Source organism: Cervus elaphus, chromosome 23, assembly GCF_910594005.1.
Source record: "Cervus elaphus chromosome 23, mCerEla1.1, whole genome shotgun sequence".
NCBI classification, from domain to species: domain Eukaryota; kingdom Metazoa; phylum Chordata; class Mammalia; order Artiodactyla; family Cervidae; genus Cervus; species Cervus elaphus.
The window spans coordinates 61,199,121-61,221,842 of record NC_057837.1 but is presented as its reverse complement, the minus strand read 5'-3'; the positions used below and the strand labels follow the sequence as shown (position 1 = coordinate 61,221,842).

At 45.9% G+C, this 22,722-nt stretch overlaps 1 protein-coding gene across 2 annotated transcripts in view; it reads right to left on the bottom strand.

Moving 5' to 3' along the window:
* The window catches only part of TM9SF4 (transmembrane 9 superfamily member 4), a 51,130-nt gene that overhangs the window by 13,134 nt on the left and 15,274 nt on the right, over positions 1 to 22,722 (bottom strand). For both annotated transcript variants that reach the window (XM_043883466.1, XM_043883465.1), the window contains 9 exons: positions 19,496 to 19,609; positions 14,763 to 14,862; positions 9,743 to 9,911; positions 9,516 to 9,645; positions 8,166 to 8,289; positions 6,732 to 6,850; positions 6,516 to 6,627; positions 5,218 to 5,288; positions 153 to 285 (listed from right to left, as the gene is read on the bottom strand). In XM_043883466.1, coding sequence (XP_043739401.1) covers positions 153 to 285; positions 5,218 to 5,288; positions 6,516 to 6,627; positions 6,732 to 6,850; positions 8,166 to 8,289; positions 9,516 to 9,645; positions 9,743 to 9,911; positions 14,763 to 14,862; positions 19,496 to 19,609 — 1,072 coding nt within the window. The remainder of the gene's footprint in view (positions 1 to 152; positions 286 to 5,217; positions 5,289 to 6,515; positions 6,628 to 6,731; positions 6,851 to 8,165; positions 8,290 to 9,515; positions 9,646 to 9,742; positions 9,912 to 14,762; positions 14,863 to 19,495; positions 19,610 to 22,722) is intronic.

The following is a 22,722-nucleotide window of genomic DNA, read 5'->3' as shown; positions in this document are numbered from 1 at the left end:
GCTGAGAGGACCAGCCCTTCTGCTGGGACAGATGCTTCTGTCTGGCCCAGAGAGGCTGACAAATCCCCCTGCCCCAGGCAGGGAAGCCCACTCCTCAGACTCAGGCCTGTGCTGCTTCCCCCACCCCACCCCAGCCCCGCAGGCCCACTCACAGATGACGATGAGGATCATACAGAAGAGCTGAATGCCTGAGCCCAGCAGGGAGCTGAGGATCATGGGGTACTGGGGGGGCCTGAAGACGTCTCCATGCACCAGCTTCCAGCCAGACTCTTCCATGGTGTCTTCCTGCAGCAAAGGGCCAGAGAGTGAGGCTCTGGGCTCTGGAGGAGGCAGCTCCTGCAGGGACCACCCTAGGACTCCCACCCTCTGATAGGGGCTGAGGGTCCCTTAGACGTGTCTACCAGCTCCACTCTTACACAGGAGTGTGAGTGAGACAGTACTTCCCAGAGAACTGTCATGTGGGGAAAGGACGCCACTAACATGAGCAGACAGCCATATGAAAGGAAAATTTCCTCCCCATATGCCAAAAACCTACTGAACGGAAAAATAATGTAAACCAACACACTAAAATGCTGTGACAGTTTTTGAATGGTATATTTAGAAGCAAGTTTTTTTTTTTTTTTTTACTGATTATAAAAGTGATATAATGTTCTGAGAGAATAGCACTGAAACAAGTATACTATCAAGGGTGAAACAGATCACCAGCCCAGGTTGGATGCATGAGACAAGTGCTCAGGGCTGGTGCACTGAGAAGACCCAGAGGGATGGGATGGGGAGGAAGGCGGGAGGGGGGATCGGGATGGGGAACACATGTAAATCCATGGCTGATTCATGTCAATGTATGGCAAAAACCACTACAATATTATAAAGTAATTAGCCTCCAACTAATAAAAATAAATGAAAAAAAAAGTGATAAAAGCACACCTTATTTTACTGTGCTTAATTTTACAGCACTTCACAGGTACTGTAATTTTTACGAAGTGAAGGTCTGTAGCAACCTGCAGCAAGCAAGTCTACTGGCACCGTTTTTCCAAAAGCATTTCCTCACTTCGTGTCTTTGTATCACACTTCAGTGATTTTCGCACTATTTCAAAACTTTTCATTATTATTATATTTGCTACAGTGATCTATTCTCAGTGATCTCTCTTTTTTTTTAAAAATTATTTACTTATTTGGCAGCACCGGGTCTTAGCTGTGGCACACAGGTTGCGGCATGCAGGATCTTTAGTTGTGGCATGTGGGCTCTAGTTCCCCGACCAGGGATGGAACCTGGGCCCGCTGCATTGGGAGTACAGAGTCCTAGACACTGGACCACCAAGGATCAGTGATCTTTGACATTACTACTGCAGTGGTTTGGGGCTGCCAAAAACATAAAGATGGCAAACAATCAAACGTGCGGTCTGACTGCTCCACCAACCAACTGCTCCATCTCTTTCCCTCTTCTCCAGCCTCACTACTCCCTGAGACTTAACAATACTGACATTAGGCCAATTAATAACCATACAATGGCCTCTAAACGTATAAGTGAAAGGAAGAGTTACACGCCTCTCACTTTAAATCAAAAGCTAGAAATGATTAAGCTAGAGAGGAAAGCCTGTCAAAAGCTCAGACAGGCCCAAAACTAGACCTCTTGCATCAAATAATCAGCCAAGTTGTGAACGCAAAAGAAAAGTTCTTGAAGGAAATTAAAAGTGAAACTCTGGTGAATATAGGAATGATAAGAAAGCAAAGCAGCTATTTAGCTGTTATGGAGAAAGTCTGAGTGGTCTGGAGAGATCAAACCAGCCATAAGATCCCCTTAAACCAAAGCCTCATCCAGAGCAAGGCCCAACCCTCTTTAATTGTGTGAAGGCTGAGAAAGGTGAGGAAGCTACAGAAGAAAAGTCTGAAGTTAGCAGAGGTTGGTTCATGAGGCTTAAGGAGAAAAGCCCATTTCTATAACAAAAAAGTACAAAGTGAAGCAAGTGATGATGGAGAAGCTGCAGTGAATTACCCAGAAGATCTAGCTACACTAAACAGATTTTCAATACAGACAAAACAACCTTTGATTGGAAGAAGATGCCATCTATGCTTTCATAGCTATAGAGGAGAAGTTAATGCCTGGCTTCAAAGGACAGCCTGACTCTGTTAGAGGCTCATGTAGCTGGTGACTTTAAGTTGAAGCCAGTGCTCATTTACCATCCCAAAAATCCTGGGGCCCTGAAGAATTACTTTAAGTCTACTCTGCCTGGATGACAACACATCTGTTTACAATGTGATTTACTGAATACTTTAAGTCCACTGTTGAGACCTACTGCTCAGAAAAAAAAGAATTCTTTCAAAATATTACTGCTCGTTGACAAAGTACCTGATCACCCAGGAGTTCTGCTGGAGATGTACAATGAGATTAATGTTATCTTCATGCCCGCTAACATCCATCCTGCAGCCCATGGGTCAAGGCATTATTTTGACTTTGCAGTCTTATTTAAGAAGCGTACTTCATAAGGTTATAGCTGCCATAAGACAGTGTGATTCCTCTGATGGATCTGGGCGAAGTAAATTGAAAACCTTCTGGAAAGGATTCACCATTCTAATGCTATTGGCTTTTTTTTTTTTTGGTTGAACTGTGCACTGTATGGAATCTTAGTTCCCCAACAAGACATTGACCCTGCACAACCTGCCTTGGAAGCACGGTGTCTAAACCACTGGACCACCAGGGGAGTTCCAGGATTCATTACTCTAGATGCCATTAAGAACATTACTGATTCATAGGAAGAGGTCAAAATATGAACATTAATAAAAGTTTTGACAAAGTTGATTCCAAGCTTCATGGATGAAATTGTGGGGTTCAAGATTTCAGAAGTAACTGCAGATCCAGTGGAAGCAGCAAGAGAACTAGAAGTGGAGCCTAAGGACTGGACTGAATTGCTGCCATCTCACAATGAAATTTTAATAGGTAAGGGGCTATTTCTAATGGATGAGCAAAGAAAATGATTTCTTGAGATGGAATCTACTCCTGGTGAGGATGCTGTGAAACTTTAGCAAATTTCACTGCTGTCTTATTTTAAGAAATTGCCACACCCACCCCAAGCTTCAGCAGCTACCACCCTGATCAGTCAGCAGCCATTAACGTTGAGGCCAGATAAAGATAATGACTAGGTAAAAGCTCAGATGCTGGTTAGCATTTTTTAGCCCTAAAGGATTTTTAAATTAAGGTACTTCTTCAGACATACTGCTACTGCACACTTAATAGACCACAGTATAGTATAAACATAACTTTCATAGGCACTGGGAAACCAAAAATTTGTCTCACTTGCTTTATTGTAATAATCACTTTATTGTGATGGCCTAGGACTGAGTCCACAATATCTCTGAGGTATGTCTGTACGTGCTCTTACATGTGTAATAAAGTAAAAAAAAAAATTCTTTGGTATGATACTGAAATGAACAAAAAGTAGTAAATGTGTATCATCATTTTTTAAAAATCCAGAAAGACTAAACAAAAAATATATAATTATAATTCGTAAACATTTAAGGATTAAAAAATAAACCAGAAAAATACAGAAAATGATTTATATACTTAATAATACCGGTGTTTTGATCTATTTCCTTAGCCCTTTAGATAGGGACATGTGAGTATGTGTATATAGCTTTTAACAGTAAAACTGGGATCATACTGTATTGATTTGATTATTTTCAGCTGAGGGATGGTAATAAGCATTACCTCATGCCAGTAAACACTCTCTACAATGACTATTTAATAGCTATACAATTTTTCATTAAATTGTACAGCTATATTATACTATACCCAAGTTATTATTATGAGATATCAGGCTATATTCAGCTTATTTAAATTATGAAGAAGTCTGCTATAAATATTTCTATATCAAATTTTTATGGTTTTGATGCTCAGGGAACTAAGATCCCACATGCCACATGGTGGGGCCAAAAATTAAAAAAAAAAAAAAAAAGTTAACTTTTTGACAGTTTATGAAACTTACTGTCAATTAACTACTTTTCAGGAAACTACCAGCTTACACTTGCACAGCTGGCATGAAAGGTGCTTATTTCACACTAACCTTGCCAACAATTAACACTATATACACAGAGCTGGGCTAATTTGAAGGTCCAGAACTGTCTTCTCATGATTGAAACTGCATGTGGGGGGCCTGATGTTGTGGTTTAGTTGCCAAGTTGTGTCCAACTCTTTTGAAACCCCATGGACTACAGCCTGCCAGGTTCCTCTACCCATGGGATTTCCCAGGCAAGAATACTGGAACGCATTGCCATTTCCTTCCACAGGGGCTCTTCCCGACCCAGGGATTGATCCCGCATCGCCTGCATGGGGAGGTGGATTCTTAACCACCAAGGAAGCCCATGTTGGGGACTTATGCCTAAGATAAAAACACTTTTTCACATGTTTATTAGCCATGTATTCTTGTCTGTATTTTTTGTTCATCAGCACATTAGAGAATTTTAGTGTTCTTTTATTTTAAGAGATTTTATACCAGTTCTTTTAACTATCATCTTCCTTTTTAAAAACATTTATTTTTAATTGGAGGATAATTACTTTACAATATTGTGTAACTATCATCTTCTAAAAAATTTGTTGCATAATTGTTTGCCATTTCACCTTTCTGTTTTGTTTATTTGACATACAGGATTATATATATCAAATCAATATCAATCAAATATCATACAATATTTGTATGTCATCAAATCAATCCAGTTTTCTTCCATTATGTAAGCTTGGACATTAGAAAGCTGGACTTCCCTGGTGGTCCCGTGGTTAAGAATTTGCCTGCCAATGCAGGAAACAAAGGTTCAATCCCTGGCCTGGGAAGATGCCACATGCTGCAGGGCAACTAAGTCTGTGCGCCCTACAGTCTGTGCTCGGCAAAAAGAGAAGCCACCACAATAAGGCCTCGCACTGCAATGGAGAGTGGCCCTTGATCGCCATAACGAGAGAAAGTCTGTGTGGAGCAATGAAGAGCCAGCACAGACAAAAATAGATACATAAAATAAAATAAAAAAGGAAAATAAAATGAGAAAATCTATCCCAATCACTTTGAGTCATTAAACGTTTTGTTTTCCTTTTCAATGCTTTCAAGGTTTATGCTATGAATGATCATACAACCCTCCACCCCCACCCCCAGTCCTGGTCTGGGAGGCCTGGAGCTCTGCTGCTAGATTGCCCTCCCTCTGCAAGTCCATCCCTCCCCAGCCAAGACCTCGTACAATGTCATCCTCCTTGTTATAGTTGGCGATGTCCTTCCTCAAGGTCCGAATGATAATCATGCTCAGGATGCCTGAAACAAATGGGGTGGTGGGGCAGGGGAGGAAGAGAAGCCGTCAGCACTGCCAGCTGAGTCTTCTGTGCTGCTGGTCCCCCCAGCACGTGTGGCTTTCTCGAGTGGGAACTAGCTATGCAGTGGCCTCAGGTCCTGTCCTGGGCAGGGCTCCAGCTCAGCGACCAGGGGAGGAGCAAACAGAGGGTCACCCCTCAAGTGTGTGTGGGGGGAATGAGCTGCTGGGATTGGTGGGGGCTGTCACAGGACACTGCTTCCACTCTAGGGAGAACAGCATCCCTGTTCCTCCAGTGACTGGTCCTTCTAACTTCCCCAGGCTCACCTCTCTGATTATTTATTGCTTTTGGTTATCAGGTCATGGCCCATCTCCCTCTCACCTGTGTGCCTATAACCCAGGCTACTCCTTTTGCCTTAACTCCTACTCACACTTCAAGACATCTCTTGACACACCCCAAACAGTTCAGAGGCTCCCACCAGCACTGGCATGGGCTGTTTCTCTCTAGGCAGCGGTATAGCGGCTAAGACAACGGATTATTGAACCCTGAGCTAACTTAATGCTTTTAGGCTTGGCTGGAAGGAGGGGGAGGCTTGTGAAGTATTTATTAGCACCACAGCTGGTCCCAGGGTAAATGTTTAATGAAGACAGCATTATCTTTACTTCCTCTCTGATACTGAAAAGATCAGTTATGTCCACTGCCCCCCCGCCCTCCTGTCATCTGGCTTCTCACCAAGTTTGTCCCACAGCAGGGCCGTGTGACCCTGGCTAGAAGAGTCCTTCCCTGGGTTTCTGAATGCGGCTCCTTGTTGAGAGGTCTTCTTTAAGGCAGCCTTCACCCCTCCTCACTTAGTACTACCTGGAACTCCATCACCCCAGGGCTTTTCTGTCTCTCTCCTGCCACCCGAGTACAGACTGTGAGGGCAGAGTCTGGGTTAGGTTTGCTCAACACCATATCCAGCACGTGGCTGGGGCCCAAAAACAGTGAGCAATGACAAACCCTTGTTGAATGAAGCAGTGAAAGTGTATGTGAAGAGAGGCATGGTCTTCCCTGGGGAGCCCTCCAGAGTGGAGGCTGAGTCTTGTTCACCTCTGTGTGCCTGATGCCCCCACATAGCCCTGCTGTCCATTTCTGACCCACCCTTGGCTCCAAGAACACCCTAGAAGTCCCCCGTGAGCGATGTGACACCTCAGCCCCTTGTTCTCTCCACCCTCCAGCCCACAGCTCTCACCTGACAGGAAGAAGACCACCACGACGGAGTTAATGATAGAAAACCAGTGGATCTGCACATCACTCATGGTGAGGTAAGTGTCCCAGCGAGAGGCCCACTTGATGTCACTTTCCTGGCGGTGGGGAGGAAGTGCTTGAGAGTAAAGCCTCCTGCTTGACCACTCCCGCCCAGACGAGCCCTCCTCCCCTACAGCTGTGGGCTGCAGCCCCGGCTCACCTCCCAGTGCACAGAGTACGTGAAGTACAGCTGATTCTCCTTGCTGGGGTCAATTTCTTGGGGCGAGGAGTTGGTACCCTCAGGCAGGGTGCATGAGCTCTTCTCATCTGCTTTGAGGTCTGCAAGAGACAGAGACTCAGTCTGTTCCTGGGAGGGTGGGTGCCACTACCCAGGGACTGTTCTGGGGGTGTACACGAGGGTGGCGTGCTGCTGAGAAGAGGCTGGGAGAAGAGCTGGCAACAACAGCTTTAAAACTGTGCTCCCCAGAGCCCTGACTTTTCAAAGAGCCTCAGGGGCTGCAGAGGGGTGTGTGCAGTGAGTGGGTCTGAGTCCCTGTTTAGTCAAACAAATTCTTCCTTCACTCAAAGCAAATATTCACCTGCTCGTTCAGTCAGTCCCATTCAACATGCAAACACCACCAGCCCACTGTCTCACACGTTTCCGAATCGCTCCCTTAGTCCCCAGAGTCCCGGCGCTCGAGCAATCAGTCTTCAGTCACCGTCTCCCTTCATTTACTCATCTATTCATCCTGCTATTGTCCATTCAGTAACAAACATACAATAAGCAGGTGCCTACTACCTGCCTGGTCCTGGGCTAAAAACAGTGAGAAAAGAAGACAGGGTCTCTAACCTTGAAGAACCACAGGGGCAGCAGCTGCTGTTAAACACTCACACAGGAAACGTCAGGCTGTGCCCACGACACTGGCGGGAGAGGCAGTCTGGTGCCCCGAAAGCCCAGAGTCTATGTTTTACAAGAGACTTCTGAGTATGATTTTGTTTGTTTGAATACCAGGTTCCACACCTTAAAAAAAAAATCCCAAAACCACCACGGTGGACAGAAGACCAGGCCTACTAAGTGGAAGCGTGCTCTGTGGTGAGCAAGGGCTGCCAGGCGAGGGGAAGCTGGACGGGGTTCAGTCAGGTCCAGAGGGCTGGGCCAAGGCTCTCAAATACCCACAGGACGGCTGACCCTGGGCCAACTTTAGTCTACACCAGTCACTCTCCCGCAGAAGCACAGACACTGAAACTGGCTGCCCAACTGCTCTGTCTCTACCTCTGCCCCCCTGCCCCCCTGCCCCCCCCACCCCGTTCTTGAGCTGGCTGGCTCTTATGATGGGCCCAGCCAAGCCCGATTGCTGTTTGCTCGTGGCCAAGTCACTGACCTCTCTGAGCCTCTGGTTCCCATCACAATCAGCACACACCTCCCTGGTGGCCGGGAGGGGGTAAACCGTAGGTGCCAGGCCAGGACTCAGCCTGTCAGCTCTCCCCTTGTCCCTGCTTTCTCTAACGGGAATGCAGTGACCCTAGCTTGGCTGGGCCCCTGTGCCACACATGGCCCCTATCAGCCACGTCAGGAGTCAAGGGCACAGAGACCCCGGGTATGGAAAGCCCAGGCCCATCCAGCCCTGCCCTCTAGCCACACCTACCCACTCACCCTCCAGCCTGATGCTCTGGGGAATCACCTCGAAGCGGACGACGCGGTACGTGTGCTCCCGGTCCTCTTCCAGGTCTTCCCGGTGGTAGTAGAGGATGAACGAGAGGTGATTGTGCAGGTAGATCTGAGCAGAGCAACAGAGGGAACAAAGGAGCTAGGAGCCAGGGAACCACCAGCAAACCCACACAGAGAGACAGGCCAGGTATTCGGTCCCTTCCCTCATTTAACAGACCCAGCCGTACCAACCTTCCAAATACACTGCTCTCATAGCAGTCTGTTACTCGCTAACCCTCCAGGGCTCAGTGGGGCTTATTAAAGTCCAGACGCCACAGGCTGGTATTCAAGGCCCTCTGTCCTGTAACCCTGACATGCTGGGCTGTCATCACCTTCTCAGGCAGGTTAGTTCACCTGCTCCCCTGGATCTCTCCCTGCCTCAGGAACGGTCCCCACCCTGAACTCCGTTCACAGCATTCACTTCAACTAGAATGCCGTCCCGACTTCACGCAGCTCAAGCCTATCTAGCTTTCAAGGCCCACCTCCTCTGTGACAACCTGAATGCACGTACACTTCCTCCGAACTCCTCTGGCACTGCCCATGGGATTGGGATTGGGACTTAAGATCCAAGGTCTCACACTGTCAGTTCTCGCCCCAGTTATGACAGAAGCCCTTGGAGGACAGTGACCGTGCCTCGAAAGAAATGTGCTTGTTCTTTATTCCCTAATAAGTAATATGTGTACAGTCTAGAAAATGACAAATATAAGAGAATCCCTGTTACAATCTGCACCACTAGCGTATTTCTCAGTGGTTGTGCTGCAGAGCGCTTACACAGATTATCTGATTTAGTCTGCATGACCCCCCAAAGGGCAGGTGTGGCTATCACATACATTTTATAGAAAAGGAACACAAAGCTTAGAGAGGTGAAAGAAGCAGGATTAGGGTCACTCATCAACTAGTGAGGTAGGATTCAAAACCCAGAGAACCTGGATGCTCTTGACCACCACTTAGCTCGCTCTCTAACACTGACGAAATTCCAGGTTTTTTTTGAAGGTGGGGGTGGGGTGGGCAGAATTACTCTTATAATCCATATGATCATACAGCTATACAGAATCTGACGTTTTAGGCACTGTGCTTTCCACTTCCTCTGTAGCATCTGCCAGTGCCGTGCCCACCAGCACCCAAACTTCCGACAGACCACACCTGGGGGCACCAGGAGGAACTTGCCATGGCCATCCCTGTATTTCCTGCTATAAGCCTAGAGCCGCATGTCTCCCCCTCCTCCGTGGCCCTGAGTGCTCATGCCTTTGAGGCGTGGCTCCCCGGCCCTCTGCGCACAAGAGGGCATTCCAGTACCTTGTTGACGTCTGTGAAGCCGAGCCGGTAGCCGTGCTCAAACTGCACGTCTTTCTCCTTCTTCTTGTCGTCGCCGTCGCGGTTGGAGTACAGCTCTAGCCGGGTGGCCACGGGCAGGTTGTCTGCGATGCTGGAACCCAAGGCCCCACTCAGTCCCTCGGACCGCCGCTCCCTCAGGGCCCTCCCCCAGGGGAACTCGAGGCTGGGGGGAGCAGAAGCCAACTCACAGGTGGACGTAGTAGTCCTCTGAGATCCGCTCGGCCACGAGCCGGCTCTGCTCCACGGTCAGGGTCACTGGCTTGTTGGACTGGCCGCACAGAACCTCACACTTCTTCTCGCTGTTCATGAGAACCTGGAAAGGGGTGTTGACAATCCGGTCCCCTCTCAGCACCTCTCCTGCCATAAGAGAGACAGATGGAGCTCAGAGCTTCAGCCCCGAGGTTGCTGAGGTCAGCAGACCCACGGAGACACACAGGGCCCACCTGGAAGGCTTCCAGCAGTCCTGCAGCCTGGCACACTCAATGTGCCAGCCTGCCTGTTCAGGCCAAGCCTGCCTACCTGACCCCTGGGCCTGTTGCCCCTCCTCCCGTTTGTGCTCTAGCACCCCAGACTCTTCAGGGCACATCACACATGCCCCGCCTTTCCATGCCTCTGGGCTGCATTATCATTTCCTTTGCCAATCCCTGCCCCACGTTCCTGGGAAACTTTCTCAACCTGCAGGCTCAGCTTTTATTCCACTCTCTGGAAGCCCTTCCTGACCTCCTTGAGGCTGAGCTCGTCTCTCTCCTTGGATTGCCCTCAGCACAGAGGGAGCATCGTATGATGGTGAAGCGAGGATTACTGAACTGTGGCTCTGCAGCTTACTAGCTCAGCAGTCCTGGAAAGTAATTTAACCTTGATGAGGCTCAATTTCCTCATCTGCAAAATGGGGATAAGAGTACCCATCTCACAGGGTTACAGTGAGAAACAAAGTACCAGGCACAGAGTAGGAAGGCAACAAATACTATTTTTATCACCAGCATCACCTCTGCACATCATATGTCAGTGATGTGATTTTGCACAACGTACCGATGGTTAAAGTTTCTGCCCTGCTATGTGATTACGAGCTCTTTAAAGGCAGATAATTTATTTCTGCATCTTCAGATCCTGGTTTAGGCAGAGAGGGAGGTAACATAAAAACCAGCACTGGAGATTTTTAGCCAAAACATCTTCTTACATGAGCAACTGGCACACCCTTGCGTGGCTATGACCTCAGAAAAATCTGCTGCCAGGTGTCCCGTGAGCAGGCACCAAGCAGTCAGGGACTAAACCCAACAGCGCTTCCATGTGAAGCCATTCTGACAATTCCAGTGGGATGATGAGGAACTGGGGCGAGCTAAAGGAGACCAACCAAAGCCCACAGGCAGTACTAATGCCTGAACCCACCACACCTGGTCTAACGGCTGCCTGTCAGAGTGGACCTACCTGATGCGGGACTCCTGGCCTAGTCATTTGTTCGTTTGCTCATTTGTTCCTTCCTAAACTGGGTATTGGCTATATGCTGGGCTCTGAAGACACAATAGTGTACAGACATACTCATGGAGCTTATGGTCTAGTGGGAACACACTGATTAAATAATCAGGAAAATGAGAAGATATAGTATAATAAGAGGAACTTGCTCTAGATGTGGGAAGCAGGTCTAGGACAGTTTCTTGGAAACAGTAACACTTGAACTGAGCTCTAAAGGAAGAGAGGATTAAAGAGACAAAAAGATAGAGAAAGACTATTCTAGACAGAAGGAACAGTATGTGCAAAGGCTCCTTTCTTGGGGGAAGAGTTGGGGGAAGAGGAGATGACAGTGTAAACTTGAGAGGCCTGTGTGGTTGCAGTGCAGACAGCAAGGGTGACCTGAGGTGCGTCAGAGAGACTGGCCAGAGCCGGACCTTAGGGGGCCTGTGGGCCACACAGGAAGTTTGATCTTCATCCAGAGAGCAACAAAAATCAATAAAGGGTTTCTAATGGGGCAGCAGAAGACATTATCCAATTCTGGTAACAGATCAGTCTGGGTATTTTGTCAAGAAAACATCAGAGATGCAAGGAACTGTCTGGGGTGATGGCAGGCACCATGCAAGCAAGCAGTGATGGTGGCTGCATTCCAGGGTGTGGTGGGGTAGAAACAAGTACACAGATTCAGGAGCTACCCAGGAGGTGAAATCTAGGTGGCTTGGTGCTGATTGATACAAAGGATGAGTGAGGACGGGTGCGCATCAGAAAGACTCTGAGGTTTCTACAACCAAGTTCCAGTTCAAGCCCCTGGGCTCCTTCCTCCACTACATGCCCTACCGCCCACTTGTCTTCAGTGAGGTCAATAAGGGACTCACTTGAGGAAAGGAAGAACATACAGAGAGAGGAACAGGGCTGCAGATCAAGTAAGACGGGTATCACTTCTTGATATTTAGAAATTAGATTTAAACCAAGAAGGAGGACACAGTGGTCTAGAACAGCTCATTTCTAATAGAGAAGTATTCCTTTTAACTTTTAAAGCTGGGAGCAGTCATCAAGCCACACTAAACAAACAGCAGGCTAAGTGGACGCTCAAAGAGAGAATGACACTGTCCTCTAGTACATCTGCTGCAGATGTCCCCTCACAAACCCCCCCAACCCCCGCCATATGAATCTTCATCAGCGCACCAATCTGAGAATCAGGAACACAGCCCTCAGACAGCCCAAACGAACCTTTTGGAAAAGGCAGTCTGGACAACAGAAAAGTCAAAGTCAAAGTGTTACTTGATCAGTCTTGTTACTTGATCTCTTTGCGATCCCATGGACTGTAGCCCACTAGGCTCCTCTGTCCATGGAATTCTCCAAGCAAGAATACTGGAGTGGGTTGCCATGCCCTCCTCCAGGGGATTTTCCCAGCCCAGGGATCAAACCCAGGTCTCCTGCATTGCAGGCAGATTCTTTACCAGGTGAGCCGCCAACAGAAAGAACTGCTTCAGAGTTTAAAAACCTTAAGGTTAAGGGACCTTCCTGGTGGTCCAGTGGCTCCCCATGCAGAGGGTCTGGGTTTTATCCCTGCTCAGGGAACTAGATCCCAGATGCTGCAATTCAAGATCCTGCATGCTGCAAGTAAGACCTGACGCAGTCAAATAAGTAAGGAAAAATAAATACTAAAAAAAGAAACAAAACAAACCTGGGTTAAAATCTCCACCCGCTGACCATGAGCAACGTTTTCAAACCTCTGAAGCTGCTGTGCCCTCTACTCTGGCATGGAGGCCAGAGTACCTGGCTGTGCAGTCACAGTGGGAACCAAGTGAGATGATGCACAGACTGTGCTGCTCGAGGCTTTGGACCCTGAAGCCACGGCTCCTGGGCTCTGCCACCAACTTGGTGAGTAACCTGAGGCAAGTGACTTCACCTCCTGTGGCTCACTTCCCTTGTCCACGACAAGTGGATTTTAGGAGTAGCTACCTCAGAGGGTTGTTGTGAAAATTAACTAAGTTAAAGCACAGATGGGCTCAGAATAATGCCTGTCTCACTGTGAGAGCCATGTAAGGATTAACGGTGATGATAGTGATGACGAAGAGAACAAGGCTTGCAACCCAACAGGCATTCGATCAAGGCTGTTTCTGTTCCACTCAGGGAGGAAATTTAACTTTAACTGAATGACGACAATGTGTAAGAGGCTGGGTCAGAAGCGGCAGAGAGACAGAGAAATGTAGGACACAATCCCATTGCTCAAAGAGCCCCTAGGCCACAGAGGGAGATGGATCTCATTCCACACAAAGATGGAATGAGATACAGTGTGGCAGGATAACTTCTGTACACTGTAATTTCCATTTCTGTGAGGCAGGAACATTTCCTAGCTTCACAGAGGTTAAGGTCACCTAGTATCACGCTAAGATGTGCCCAACTGTTGAGTTACGGGCTGTTGACAAATCCACACCAGCTCACTGGAAGGGAGGAGCTGCTGTGAGGGGTCTGGAGGACAAAGCAGGTCAGGACTCGTGGTAACAGCAAGGTGCTGGGAACACGGCGTGGTATGGAGAGAAAAAAGGTAAGCGGGACTACACTAGTGGGCCAGTGGTGAAGAATCCACCTGCCAATGCAGGGAACGTGGGTTTGACCTCTGGTCTGGGAAGATTCCATGTGCTGCAGTGCAACTAAGCCCATGCACAACTACTGAGCCCACACTGTAGCGTCCATTAGCCGCATGCAACTACTGAGCCCACGTGCCGCAGCTGCTGAAGCCCGAGCGCTGCATCTAGAGAGAAGTATCCACTTGCTGCAACTAGGGAAAGCCCGCATACAGCAACAAAGACCCAGTGCAGCCAAAAGTAATAACAATAAAATCATTTTCAGGGGAGATTTGGGGACTGGCGGTGTTGCCTGCTTTAGGTCAAGGTCTGCCCCAGCTGGCCTGGGATGCCCAATACCCAACAGAAGGTACAGCTGCTGGCTAGAGGTTCTGGAAACATCAGAACCATGTGCAGCCCTGACGGAGAAGGCGGCCCTTTTAGGGGCTTGCTAAATAACCAGTTCTCTCCTTCTCCCTCCCTAAGCTGTAAGAGAAGAGCAAAGTCTCTTCATTTCCTCAAAGTCGGGGGGTGGAGGGACATCCTTCCAATTTTTTATCTCCAGGACTTAAAGTGAGATGGGCAGAAAGTAAGTACTAATAATCATGTCCTCAACAGAGTCCTCCAAACATCTTTTCTTTTAAGCCTGAAATTCTACCAAATGAAGAATTACTTGAATTAAAGTAAAATGGCTGCTATTTATGAACACATATGCCAGACACTGTGCTGGCTGCTTCACACATTATTTGAGGCAAGGCCTGAACAGCTTAGCAAGAACTATAGTGATGTCTGCTTCTATCAGGGCCAGAGATAATCACTCACTCTTAATTAAAAGGAGAGCAGGTTACAGAAGCCATGAAAGACAGAAGGGGATATCTGGAAATCAAGAAGAACCAGGTTGAACAGTAGCCAAGGGCTCCAACTCTGAAGCCTGACTACACAGATTCCAGGTCCAACTTAGCTATTAATTTACAGTATAACCAGTGACAAGTTCTTTAACTGTAAAAATGGGAGTAAATACAATTACCTCCTTTGGGATGTTATGAGGATTAAATGAGCCAATATTTAAACTATGTAGAATGGCGTCCAGCACACAGTATGTGCTATCTAAGGGTTAACTGTTATTATCACTATGAAAAGATCTGAGTTCCTCTTTGGGACAGGGTAACAGCAGTGCCAGAGAAGAACTTACCCAGATTCTCTGCCTTGTAGGTTATTTTGTTGGGCTGGCAGAAGGGCAGCGAGTAGTATTCGTAAGGTAGTTGGGTGCGAGAGCTGGTGAGCTTCACAGCCTGGTGGGAGAAGAGAGGCCATTATTCCTCAACCCAGAAATCAAGTGGACTTTTAATAATCCTCCCTGGTACCCACTCATCTTTAGTATACTCAGTATTATTATCTAAAAAGCAAACCAACTGCAGCAGACACAACTTTGGTACACTATAAATACACTCTACAATTCTGAATTATTTCACAGCTCACTACTTTCAGACTGCATTAAAGATTTTGTTTAAAGTCACAACCAAATCCAATATATACTCAGCGTCCTTAACGTGTTGATATTTAGGAACAAAGAGCTCACTCCTCATTCCTAACCACAGCAGTCTTCTGCCTCTATATCCTTGAGCCCGACCAGTCCTCTCTTGCCTCCAGCTTGGAACCCTGCTCCTCTCTGCTTGATTCTCTGACTCCTTCTCACATTTGCATGCTCAGTCTCTTCAGTCATGTTCGACTCTTTGCGACCCTATGGACTGTAGCCCGCCAGGCTCCTCTGTCCATGGAATTCTGCAGACAAGAATATTGGAGTGGGTTGCCATTCCCTTCTCCAGGGGATTTTCCTGGCCCAGGGATCGAACCCCTGTCTCCTCCTGCATTGCAGGCAGATTCTTTACTGCTGAGTCACTGGGGTTTCAGCTGAAATTCTTCGCCTTTGAGTCCTTTCCTAATCATCTTACCAAAGGAATTCCCCCATTTCCTCTACTTCAACACTCCTAGTTATCTTTGTAGCATTTCTGATAAAATATAATTATTTGACTTTTTTTCCCCAAAGAAATCAGCCTCCCCTACTGGAATTTAAAATTTAAGGTTCATGAGGGCAAGGACCATATGTATCTTGCTCACCTATGTAACCACTGTGCCTACAGATCTAGGCATATAGTAGGTGCTCACCAAATGTTTGCACAATTTGGAAAAAGAGAAAAAAAAGTGGAAAAACAGCTAAAAGCTCCATAATGGGAAATTGATCAATAAATCATAAACTAGTCATTCAATTAAACATTATGCAACCATTAAAGATGAAGTTTAAGAAGACCATGAAGGAGAACATTTAGGAAGTGATGCAAGAATGTAGCTCTGGAAACAGTGACAGCCACAGACTACTCCCCAATCATAGATCAAATAGAACCAATCAAAATGTTGCAAAAAATAAATTTTAAATGCAACTAATATTATCTTTGCTGTTTAGACTCTGTTGACTATTCCTCATACACCATCTGAAAGTATAAATAATTTTTAAAATCCAGGTCCAATCCTTACTTTTTAAAAACTCTTGTTCTGGAATTAGGAATTTTTCTAATTTTAAGAGAGCAATGTGGTATATAATATACCATGGTTTTATAACACCTCCCAGTTGGGTCTGGAGTAGTACCCCACATTCAATGACTGTTTGTACAAAGAAATGTAAAAATAATCATACTAAGTGGGACAAATAAAGTCAATAAAAAAATTCAGGTCAGGTCTTGCCTACAATGAATTTAGAAAAACCCTGGTTTCAGAGCTTTTTTAGATGTTGGATTGAGAATTGGGGGCCTCTATGAAGCATTTCATAAACTGCTTGAGGCAAAATAATCAAAAAGTTATTATCTGTTATAACTGCCTATTATTTTGTGTCTCGTAATATTCTCTCCTCCTGGACAATCAAAAAAGAATCCACATTACAAAGAGACTGAGTCTCACCTTTATGTCCCCTCCCGCCCTCTCTCTTCCCACCCAACATGTATGTTCTCACATACCCAGCTTGGCAGGACTGAAGTCAGAACCACCCAGCCTTTCCCACACCACAAGCTTTGCTCTGGACGGGGCTTCTGGCTGAGGCACTGGGAGGAAGGGTCCTGCAGTGGTGAAGAGCTGGGCTCTGAAACTAACCCTATGTCTCTCACAATGTGTCCTTGGGCAAGATGGTTCACTTCCTTGGGCCTCAGTTTTCATAACTGTAAAATGTTCAGTAAATCTCTAAAATCTACAGTATTTGCCTCAGAGGGCTCTTGACGGGGGCATCTTGAGCTAAGCCATGCATAATGCCTGGCATGTAAATAATCCTCAGTAAGTATTACTTTGATTATTGCGCCCCAAAATTACAAACTGACTTCCAAGGAAGAGGGATGCTCACAGCAATGCAACACATGGGATGGTGCCTTTGCTTGTTACACTACATAGTTCTAAATGCACTTTCTAACAGTAATTCATCATATGTATTTATCCACCCTAGGAGCTGGTGACACAGCAGCAACCAAAAAAGATAAAATTCCAGCCCTTCTAGAACTTGATTCATGGTAGTTTTTGATTTTCCACAAATGTATCATATTTTTAACCTCTAAACCAGTTAACTCCCCCTAGATAATGCAAAGTTGCTTGAATCTAATGCCCCAAGTAAGCATGACATGTAGCAATTTATAATTTTGCAAATACCCAAAATGTGGTGGCAAACAAAGGCATATGTAGTACATGACAGCACGTCACAGCCCTTCAGGATCCTCTGGTCTTCTGCTCCCCCTTTTGAATACCGTGATGCTTAGACAGGATAAAAACTGTATTTTCATACAATCTCACTGCTTTGCTTTTGCACAGATCAGTAGAGATGTGGTTTCCCAAGAACACAATAATGAAGTAAGAAACGTACATTTTAGGAGCAGAATTTATTTTCGTAACTTTGTAAGTTTTGCTAGCCCTTTTTACAGAATGGCTAAGGATTTGAAGGACTACTAAAAATTTCAACTATTTTGCCTATGGGGGACCGACATAGTCAAGAAACTGGGGGTTTATGGAAGTGTGAGAATGCCAAATACACTACACAGTAAACATTGCACAGAGAAAAAGACTAAGAAAAATATCCCGAAGCATTAGGAGCAGTTGTATTTGGGTGATGGCAGACGGGAGCGAAGAGTCGGACATGACTGAGCGACTTCACTTTCACTTTTCACTTTCATGCATTGGAGAAGGAAATAGCAACCTACTCCAGTGTTCTTGCCTAGAGAATCCTAGGGATGGGGGAGCCTGGTGGTTTTCCATCTATGGGGTCACACAGAGTCGGACATGACTGAAGCGATTTAGCAGCAGCAGCAGCAGCAGAGGGGAGCCCCTTTAGCCGGGAGCTCTGGTACAAGGTCGCAGTCCTCCCCTGGTGGTCCTCTCGCCTCAATGTGAGACAACTTTGCAGGGCCAGCCACTGCAGTGCCAGTTTTCCAAGGGACTCTGCTGTAAAACAGTTCAAGGTCTCCCTCTGCTCAGTCCTGCTTCCCTCATTCCCTCCCAAGTGCCGACCCTGAGTGTCTAGTCAATAAATCTCATGTAGCAAATCTCCACCTTAGAGTTTGATTCTGGGGAAAACTGAATACAAAAAGGTCTACCATCAACCCCCTGCCCTATCTGGGGCTTTGAGAATGCCACTCTGAGTCTGACGTTATAAGAGACATTAACCAAGGTGTCAGCCTGTCCACTGCCCCTGATCAACCATATTTTAAAATGACTCTCCCATAATCCGTGTCATAAGTGACTAACACAGAAGTGGGCACCTAGGCTGAAGAAGTGAGGTGGCCTGGACTCTGGTTTAGGACAATGCTTTCCAAACCCTAATCATTCATGTACTGACTTGCCCTATCTACCTAACATTTATTCTACTATTTGCTTGGGTATGATTCATTTTTAGATAAATACACTCATTTAAGAAGCAAACATTTTATCCCTATTAAAAATGGAAAACCAACACTGATAGTCACGAAATCACGAGCTGAAGTAATGGCTGTATTTTCTAGTATAATTAAAAGAAAACAGTTGTTAAAATATATTTGTGAGCAACTTAAAATCATCTCATATACCACCACTCAGATATGCAGTGCATAGTTAAGAAATACTAAACCACACAATCTTGGCAGAAGCTAAAACTGAAAAAACAGAATCCATAATAGGCTGTGTACACACAGATGATATGAATTATGCAGAGAAAGCTGGTGACAGAGAGGAGGATGTGCGTGCATGTGTGCTCAGTCGCGTCCAACTCCTTGCGACTGCATGGACTGTAGCCTGCCAGGCTCCTCTGTCCATGGGATTTTCCAGGCAAGAATGCTGGAGTGGGTTGCCATTTCCTTCTCCAGGGGATTTTCCTGACCCAAGGATCGAACTCAGGTCTCCTGCTTGGCAGGCAGATTCTTTACCACTGTACCACCTGGGAAGCCCAAGAGGAGGATGGAACAGCCCAAAAAGGGAGGCAGAAACATCACTGAGGAGGAGGCAGGTAAAGAGACAGAGACACAGAAAGAGATAGAGACAGACCCAGAAGTGAGTGTAGGAGAAAGACATGGAGACACCTGTGAAAGTGAAAATAGAGAAACAAAGACACAGAAAGAACCAGAAATAGAGCCAGAGTCAGAAACAAAGAGAAAGAGGAACACAGAGAGAGAATGCACTCATACAGGCAGACATGCAGAGAGACCCAGAGGGAGATGGAGAGCAGGAGATCCTGGAACTGCGGGGCCCTGGGGGGTGGGGGTGGGGGCGGACTACTTCCAGCTCCGAGCCGGGAACTGTCTTGCTCTCAGGCTGACTGGTCTGTGATCTCTGCAACCACAGGAGGAACAGGACCGCTCTCTGCGCTCCTGAAGCCAGGTCCTCTGGCCCAGCACAGAGGCTCCTACAGACCCGGAACGCACTTACCTTGATCTCAACAGGGTCGTTCTGGTGGAAGTTGATTGGTGCGACCCCAGGAACATAGAAGGCCCCTGTGTCACATGTGAGCGAGAGAAGCAGTAGGGACCACGGCAACCAATCCTGCTTAGAAGAAGAGAGACAGCAGTCAGACCAGGGGAAAGAAGTGAACAACCCTTTGCAGCACCGTCATGTCTGCTATAAGTGACCCATCTTACCTCCACTCGGAGAAGCCTGAGCACCTCCCCTAAGAGCTGCCATCCAAATGCCCCCCAAAGTGATACAAGGCACTGATTCTGCATTTCCTGAAATGAGCCACAAACTGAGCCCGGTAATTAACATCAGGGCAAACTAATACAGGAGCCAGGGCTCCCCTCTTCTGTAGCAATGTTCCTTTTACTGTTTCATGTGTATCACTGTCCCACAGGCCGATGGGAAACAAAGCTCACAGCGTCCTGTTAATTCTGCTTCTCTACACAGCAATGGGCTCCCGTTGTCAGGAAGCGCGTATTTACCAATGTACTTTTCTACAAGCCATCTCCAAAATTGTCCTGACCCCACCACCTCCCATATTCCACCTCAACTCCAGCTACATTGGCCTTCTTACTGTTTCCTGACAGCGAGCCCTTCTGCACCCTCCAGGCCATCACCTTCACTGTTCCCTCCTCCAGAATGTCCTTCCCGCAGATGCCTGCCTGGCTCATGTCTGATCCCTTATTTCATTCCGGCCTCTCTCAAATCTTCAGAGAAGCCCCCACTGACTAGCTGTCTAAATGGCCTCCTCACCCAGTCTCCTCTACTGTTAACATATTGCATAACCATGGGTAGAGAGTTTTTTTTTTAAATAACTAGATTTTAAAACATTTTGAAGAAGTAAAACATACAGAGTAAATAATTCAAACAGTAAAAATGGGTGCAACCATGAAAAACAAATCTTCCTCCTTCTTCAGCTCCCCATAGACAACTGCCAGCACCAGTTCCTTGAAAATCCCTCTGGAGACATCCTATGCACGTACAAAGGGAAGCATTCAGAAGTATGGGCCTGCCTTGATACAACAGCAACAGACTTTTATTCTTTCTTTCTGTGACAGAAAGCCTACTGACTATGGGCTACTTACCAGCATCCAACCTCCTCTCCCTCAAGTGGAGGACTTCCTCCGCTTGAACAGTCATCAGGAGATTCTGGCTCTCTCTCTTTGCTAGGCCTCACAGGGCAGTCCTTAGATTGTGCGTGCTTTTGTGTGAGAGAAATAAATTCTGTCCTTTCTTTTCCTCTAATTCCTCTCTGAACCCGAATTCCAGTTAATAAAATGCAAGAAAGACAAATCCTGTACTACTAGTGGCATATAAACTGTCATCCAAAAGTCACTTAAGAATAATAAGCTAACTCTAAATTTTTTTAAATGATGCAGAAAACAGGTAATCCAGATACCACCAACAAACCACAAAACAATTTATCTTAGAAGGATCAACAGATGAAACATGGCAAAGGATGATTTCCATAATATGCCAGATTCTTAATATTTTTGCAACCAAGAGCAATTCAGAAATTTGGTTTAGAATTAATGACCATACCAAGATGATATTATTAATTTTAGCTATTAAAATGCCACTGCTTTGATATTCTCATATGGCTGGAGGAGTTATAAACTGAAACACTTTTGGGGGGGCAATCTGATACTCTGTAACAAAAGCCCCACAGAATTGCACACTCTTTGACCCTGCTCCTACAGGAAACTCAAACAAACTTCTTGGACCGCCCAATACTTCTAGATATGTTCAGAAAAATATGCCAAAATGTACATAAAAGAATGTTCACCACAGGATTATTTGAAATAGTGAAGTAGTTCATAACTTACAACAGTAAAATATCCAATATTAGTGGAATGGGTCAAATTATGGGGTATCCACCTATCCTTTTATGTAGTCATTAAATAGGATGATGTATTTTTTCAGTAGGAATATTTGAGCTTTAGATTTAAGTAGAAAAATTAGGGAATAGAACCCTGCTCAGCAAGATCTGCTCCTCTTTTTAAAGTTATGTTTGAGAAAATGAGGCAATGTTTTCCTTTTTTGTATATCTGTAATTGGGCTTCCCTGATGGCTCATATGGAAAGAGTCCGCCTGCAAAGCAGAAGACCTAGGTTTGATCCCTGGGTTGGGAAGATGCCCTGGAGGAGGGCATGGCAACCCATTCCAGTATTCTTGACAGGAGAATCCCCATGGACAGAGGAGCCTGGAGGGCTACAGTCCACGGGGTAGCAAAGAGTTGGACATAACTGAGTGACTAAGCACAACATATCTGTATTTTCCAGTTTTTCTTAGGGCATTATACAAATTTATACCAATTAAGAAAAATAATGAAATAAATTAGGCAAAAGAAAACACTGTTCCGAACACCCAGGTTAGAGCCAATTCTAGCTTGGTATGGGAGGAACTCCACCTGCTGGCTCCAAGATGTTTTTCCATCAGCAACTCCCACTTTTTCTTTCTAAGCCTTCAGGAAGACCCTGTGGTCGCCCCTGTCTTTGGTGAGCAGGCTTGCCCAAGTGAGGCTGCCTTCAAGGGCTTTGCTCAGGTTGTTTCTGACACTTGCTCTCACCGTATTCAAGTCCTACCTACACTCGGAGGTCCTGTGTAGGTAATGTTTCTTCCTTCAAGAACAACTCAGATTTCCACAGGAGGAATTATTCTCTTCTTTCCTTATTTTTTAAGGCTCTTTGTGAATATCTCTATGACAACACTAAAGGCAAGAAATTGGAAACCACCCAATACAACTTTCATATCTATGTATGTTCAAAGATGGCTACTTAAGTTACTTGACAAATATTTAAATCTGTACTTGTTTAACACACTACTATTAGCACTTTTCATGCTGCATTATGGTTTAAGTATCTGCTATCTCTCCACCTACATGACTCACTTGTCTGGCTTTCTTTGATGTGAATACTCAATAAACCCTTATCAAACAAGCTAATAATAAGCATCAAGCAACCTCTGATCTATAAAAACATAAAATCACTCATTCACATAGAGGTTGAATACTATGGTTCTTAATCTTAGCTATATCCCCTTGATAACTGATTTTTTTCAAATCCTTAAATTTAAGGAGTTGTGGTACCTCCCACCCATCCAAGGACCTACTTTGAGACTCTCCAAGATATCTATTATGTCTATACCCTATGTGTACATCTAAGATAGTGGTTCTCAATCATGATGCACATTAGACTAACCTG